The sequence below is a fragment of the Chrysochloris asiatica genome, unplaced genomic scaffold, assembly GCF_000296735.1.
Source record: "Chrysochloris asiatica unplaced genomic scaffold, ChrAsi1.0 scaffold00472, whole genome shotgun sequence".
Taxonomy (NCBI): domain Eukaryota; kingdom Metazoa; phylum Chordata; class Mammalia; order Afrosoricida; family Chrysochloridae; genus Chrysochloris; species Chrysochloris asiatica.
In genome coordinates this window covers 604768-610628 of record NW_006408990.1, presented here as the reverse complement: position 1 = coordinate 610628, position 5861 = coordinate 604768, and the positions used below count along the sequence as shown (strand labels likewise).

Below are 5861 nucleotides of genomic sequence, written 5' to 3'. Positions count from 1 at the left end.
CAGCAAGACTGAAAACAGAGAACCAGAGATACAATTGTAGCAACAACAAAAACCATAAAGTAAAAAGAGGGAATAATCCAATTGCAGAATTTCCAAATGAAGAGGAAATAAAGTAGATTTCAAGGAAAAATAAAACCAAAAATAAACCTAACTGTAATCCTAAAAACTAGTTAGGTTTGTTCTTATCTATTTATTTGTTTCTACAACTTGATTTCCTCTTCATTTAATCCTAAAAACTGGAGTCCTGATGTGGTGCTGTACGATAAGCACTGGAATGCTAACCAAAAGGTCAGTGGTTCAAATCCAGCAGCTGCTCCACAGAAACCGTATGCAGGGTCACTGTAAGCTGGAATCAACTTGATGGCACTTCACAACAACAATAATCCTAAAAACCAGACCGAACCTTACTCCTAGCCCTACCCTAACACTAACCCTAGTCCTAACATTAAACGAAGTCCTAGGCCTAGCCTAGACCTAGCTATGGTCCCAACACTAAATTTTACTTCTTACTCTACCTTTCCCGTCCCATAAAAAGTGAACACAGGTATGGCCGAGGGAGCAGGAGGGCAGGGAGCTGTGACTGGGAAGTGGGATGATGTGTGATTTGTGGTCTGAAAGTGAGTCCTTTCAGGATTGGGGTGAAACACTGACCTGCAAGCTAGGTTTGAGCCACAAGGTTGGCAGTTCTAGACCAGCAGACGCTCATCAGCCACTTTATGCTGTTGCTAGGTATCATCCAGTCGATTCTGATTCCCAGTAACCGTGTGCACAACAGCACAAAACACTGTCCAGTTCTACACAATTCTCACAATCTTTGTTAAGCTTGAGCCCATTGTTGCTGCCTTGACTGCATGTTTGATCAATTTCAGATTGAAGAAGTTGGTAGAATTCTTCAGTTTCATCATCACTGATTTCAGTGGTTGCTGCATATATTTAAATAATAGTGGTATATACTGGTCTTCCTTGTGGGTATGTTGGTATTATCTTATCACAGACAACACTGTACTTCAAGATAGATCTTTAAATGTTCTTATTGATGATGAAAGTTACACCATTACTCTTCAGTTGGTCATTCCAATCATAGCAAATCATGTGGCTGTCAGATTCAAAATGGCCAATACAAGTCCGTTTCAGCTCACTAATGACTAGGATATTGATGTTTAGTTTATGTGTTCTATTTAATTTTTGACAACTTCCATTTTTCCTAGATTCATACTTTGTACATTCCATGTTCCGATTATTAATGGATCTTTGCAGCTATTCCTCACTTTGAGTTGTACCTCACCAGCAAATGAAGGTTCTGAAAACTTTACTCCATTTGCATCATCACAGCCAACTCTACTTAGAGGAGGCAGCGCTTCCCTAGTTGTTTTTTGAGTGCCTTCCAACCTGAGCGGCTCATCTATGACACTATGTCTGACAACATTCTGATGCTGTTTATCATGTTTCAATATTCAGTATTCTGGTGCTATCTGACAGTGTTTCACTGGTATTCATAAGATTTTCAGTGATTAAACACTTGAAAGTCATCTGCCTCTTCTCCCTAGTCTGTCTTCATCTGGAAGCTCAGTTGAAACCTGTCCACCATGGGTGAGCCTGACAGAATTCAAAATACCAGTGGCATAGCTTCCAGCATCACAGTAATATGCAAGCCACCACAGTGTGACAAATTGTAGTAGCAGAAACCCTACACAGTGTCACTATGAGACAGAACTGACTAGATGGCACTTAGAACAACAATGCATCCAACCATCTATTCATCCATCCACTCCCTGTCCCCCTATCCACTATTCATCCATCCACCCATTCACCTATTCATCTTTGCACCATTCATCATCCACCCACCCATTCACCTATCACGTCATCACCCATCTATCATCCATCCATCCATTCACCATCCATCCACATACCTATCCATCCATCCATCCATCCACCCAACTCTTATTGATCACTTATTGTGTGCCAGACTAAGGTGGAGACACAGGTGAAAATGAAGCCAGTTTCTTCCCAAAAGAGCTCACAGTCTTGGGAAGATGGGTGTATGGGGACCTGTAAGAAACATGTCCTTGGGTTGAACTTGGGCGATGTCTTTATGGATGTGAGTCACAGCAGCTGAGGGAAAGGATGTTCCCGACCACCTGGCCAGACACAGAGGGAGGGAGAGGGCAATGCACACCTCTGTGAACAGGTGACTTCCTTGGGGACCCATGCTGTGGTCCTTGAGGTCCACTCGGACACACCTTCCTGGCTGACCGAGAGCACCACAACCACTGTGTGTGCTCACCAGACCAGGCAATAGTGCAGCATGACTCCCTGCTGAGCTCCCAGGGAGGCTTTGAAGTGTACACTTGGATGGGCATTCGCTGCCCTCATGGTTTCTTGTTCCTTCCCCCAGGACCCTCTGGGCTGCATTCAGGATGAAGTTCTGCCCTTGCTGAGGGAAGGGGCATTAGATTCCAGTCATGACTGCAGCCGGCCACTGTGGCTGGATGAAGCTGGTGGACACAAGATTTCTGCCGGTGTGTGGCTCCAGGGAGATGAGTATGGGGGAGGGGAGAGAGGTCAGATCTGTAGGTGCAAAGGCCCTGAGGCAGGGGAGAGAATCAGATGGCCTCGAGAGGAGGGTGGAGCTTGAGGCCAAGTTGCAGAGCCCACTCAGAGGGGCCCACTCAGTGCTCACACTGTCCTGCAACATGAGGCCATCTCTTAGGATTCCAAGCACTGGTGTCACAACCCAATGTCACCCAGCTGTAGGGCCATCTACAGGGATCTGGGCTCAGGCCCAAATCCTTAGGTCAACTATGGATGCTTAGGCCTAGTACTGGGGCTGGGCCAGAGGCTGGGGCTGGGGCTGGACTAGGGTAGCCTGGGGCTGGAGCTGGGGCTGACCAGGGGCTGGGGTAGAGCAGAGCTGGGCTGGATGGGGCTGGAGTTACTGACCACTTGCTCAGAGAGTGTGAGAACTCTGGGGTCAAATGGCTGGGGTCCCAGACTCTGTCTCTGAGCCTTAGTTTCCCCCTCTGACAGGGGTGGGTGGATAGCAGGCCTTCATCAGCGAGAAGCTATCCTGTCTGTTCTAGTTGGGAACCTCGCGGTGGGTGGTGGTATCTGTAACCCATGGGCTCTGTCTTTTCTCAGGCCAGGTCACCGAGGGACCCTGCACCAGGGCTAAGCAATACCCTCCAGTTTTGGTGAAAGGCCCAGAGACCCTGAGTGTGCTTCTGGGAGACCTCACAGGGTCAGAATGTGAGCAGGTGAGCCAAGATTTCTTCTATTGCAGTGGATCTGACCCACTGTGTGTTCTGATGGTGTGGGGACCAGGAGGGTGGAGGGTCTCACCCACTGTGTGTTCTGATGGTGTAGGGTCCAGAGGAGTGTAGGGTCTCACCCACTGTGTGTTCTGATGGTGTGGGGTCCAGAAGGGTGGAGGGTCTCACCGACTGTGTGTTCTGATGGTGTGGGGGCCAGGGGAGATGGGTGCTCACATTGGCCGTACAGTCTGTACTGTCAGTGTGGAGCTTGACTCACCTTTTCTCTCCACCAACAGCTTGTGCTGGCTGTGCCCCCGCCGGAGGAACAAGACTTCCTCTTGCTTTGTGGCTGTGCCCCTGTGCAATGTATTGAAGGCTCACCCCAGTCCTCAGAGCAAAACCTGGCAACCACCTCAGCCTCGGGGCCCTTCACCCTGACACAGACATCCTCTCCCCTTCTCTGGGGGTCCATTGAAGAGCCAACCCCCCTAACCCTGCTGCTGATCCCAGAGCCTTCCCCAGAAGCACAGCGAATCCAAGAGGGATTGGGTGCCAGACACCTGCTTTCTCCTAAATTTGTGAGGCACTGCTGCAGAGACCACCACCAGGCATGGGACAATGCCGAACTCCACGATGAGTCCCCTCCAATTCCAAATGCTGGATGTCCAGGGGGAGGTCTAATGAAAACTTTAACTGAGGGGGTCACACTGCCAGGGTGGAGCGTGGAGCAGAGTGGGGCAGTGAGGAGTCTGGTCTGCCCCACATTCAAGTGCCCATGGCATCCGGAAACACCTGGAGCCCTAGTCTCTGCACAGAAACCCCGGTCAGAGGCAGCAAGGCTGGCAGAGCCCCCAGGGCCAGAGGGGAGCCCCTTGTCCTTCAGCGGGAAGGTAGAGGTGCAAGGACAAGCATGGGACCGCCTTGGTGGGCTCTGGTCAGAGGAGGAGGTGAGCCCTTCAGCCATCCTCTCTAGGGCTCACAGGACTGAAGAGACGTTGCAACCAGGTGGTCAGCTCTGGGCAGAGAAAGATGGAGCAGGTGGGAGAGGGGAGGAGGGCAAGGAGGAGAAACAGGTGTGCACTGGACAAGCTGAGCATCTGTGGGAGGGGCAGGAAGAGAAGCAGCATCAAGTGGGGGCCGGCCCAGGTGGCATGGATGTGCTGGAGTCGCTGCCTGTTAATGGCTGTGATGGCAGGGACACGCTCTGCCTGATGGAGGAGCAAGGTTGGCTTCGGTCTGCCAATGGCTCCGGGGCTCCCAGTACAGATGGTGACTGGTACCTAAATGAGATAGATGCCTTGGAGGGGGAGATGGCCGCGTGTATCCAGCATCTGTCTACGCTGCCAGTGGGGAGTTGGGGTGTCCAGAGGCAGACGTCCATGCCGTCTGGAGAAAACTGGAGTTTTGCCCGCAAGTGGCCCAGCCTGGAGGATGGGGCTCACACGTCGCATGCTTCAGTGAGCTACACTGTGGATGTTTGTGCTGCTGAGGAAGCAACAGCACCCAAGAAAGTGGGCAAGGAGGCTGTGCCAGGAAGGGCTGGGTCCCTGAGGGCCTGGAAGATGCCACCAAGAGCAGTGCCCAGGCCAGACAGTACGGGTCTGGAGCAGGACTGGCTCTCTGGAGCCCTGGAGCAAATGAGGACTCGGTGCAACCTGCTCTTCACTCGCCTGAGGAACGAGAGGAGCTCGGTTCTATGGGGTGATGCCCGGCTTCGTGGTGATCAAGAGAGGAGTCACCGGAAGGTGCAGACCCTGGAGCGAGAGCGGGAAAGGCAGGAGCAGAGGGTCTCTGATCTTCAGCAGGACAACAGTAGGCTGTCGGCAGCTGTGGCTCACCTGCGGACCGAGGTGGAGCAGTACCTACAGCTCATTTCCGACCTGGAGGACTGCAATGGGAAGAACTATCTCAGGATCTCAAAGCTGGACGAGGAGAAGGAGGTCCTCCGGGGGAAACTGGCCCAGACTAAACGAGAGATGTCCGAGAGCAGGCAGAGGGTCCAGGGCAGGCTGGAGCATGCCCTGAGGGAGAACACCCAGATCTGGACGCTGGTGTCCGAGCTCAGGACCAGTTATAAAGGGCTGCTCCAGGACATTGTGCTGGCCATGGAAGACGTAACCCAGGGCCTTCAGGCACAGAACATGAGGCTTCTCTGCAGAGTCCAAATGCTGGAGCAGATGACTATGACAGGGGTGTACCCAAACATGGGGTCTGGGGAGATCAGGGGGCAGTGCAACCAGGTGGGAGCTGTGGACAAGGCCGTCCAGGTGGCTCAGCTGCCAGGGCACAAGCCTGCCAGCATCCAAGGGCCATCCTGGGATGAGGATATGGGTCAGGATGGAGTCCAGGGGCACTCTCCCTCGGGTACAGAGCATCCTGGCATCAGCGCCCATCCTACTGCTCTGCTCCCCACCTGGGGAAATGTCTCGGCATCTGGTGTCCTGAGCGGAAACATGGCCTGGGCTGGCGTCGAGGAAACAGGTGTGAACACTGAAGAGAGGGGACCACCGTGCTCTGGGAACCACAGGCGAGAGGTAGGTTGACTCTGAACAGCCGCTTTGTAATCACACTCATACCTTTATCAGCATTGGTCCTGGGCTCATGTTCTTG

The 5861-nt window shown here is 52.4% G+C and overlaps 1 protein-coding gene across 1 annotated transcript in view; it reads left to right on the top strand.

Moving 5' to 3' along the window:
* LOC102824343 overlaps positions 1 to 5861 on the top strand; it is a 49954-nt gene that overhangs the window by 4009 nt on the left and 40084 nt on the right. Inside the window, exons 2-4 of the mRNA XM_006877312.1 lie at positions 2396 to 2519; positions 3139 to 3254; positions 3548 to 5785. Of these exons, the coding sequence (XP_006877374.1) occupies positions 2396 to 2519; positions 3139 to 3254; positions 3548 to 5785 (2478 nt within the window). The remainder of the gene's footprint in view (positions 1 to 2395; positions 2520 to 3138; positions 3255 to 3547; positions 5786 to 5861) is intronic.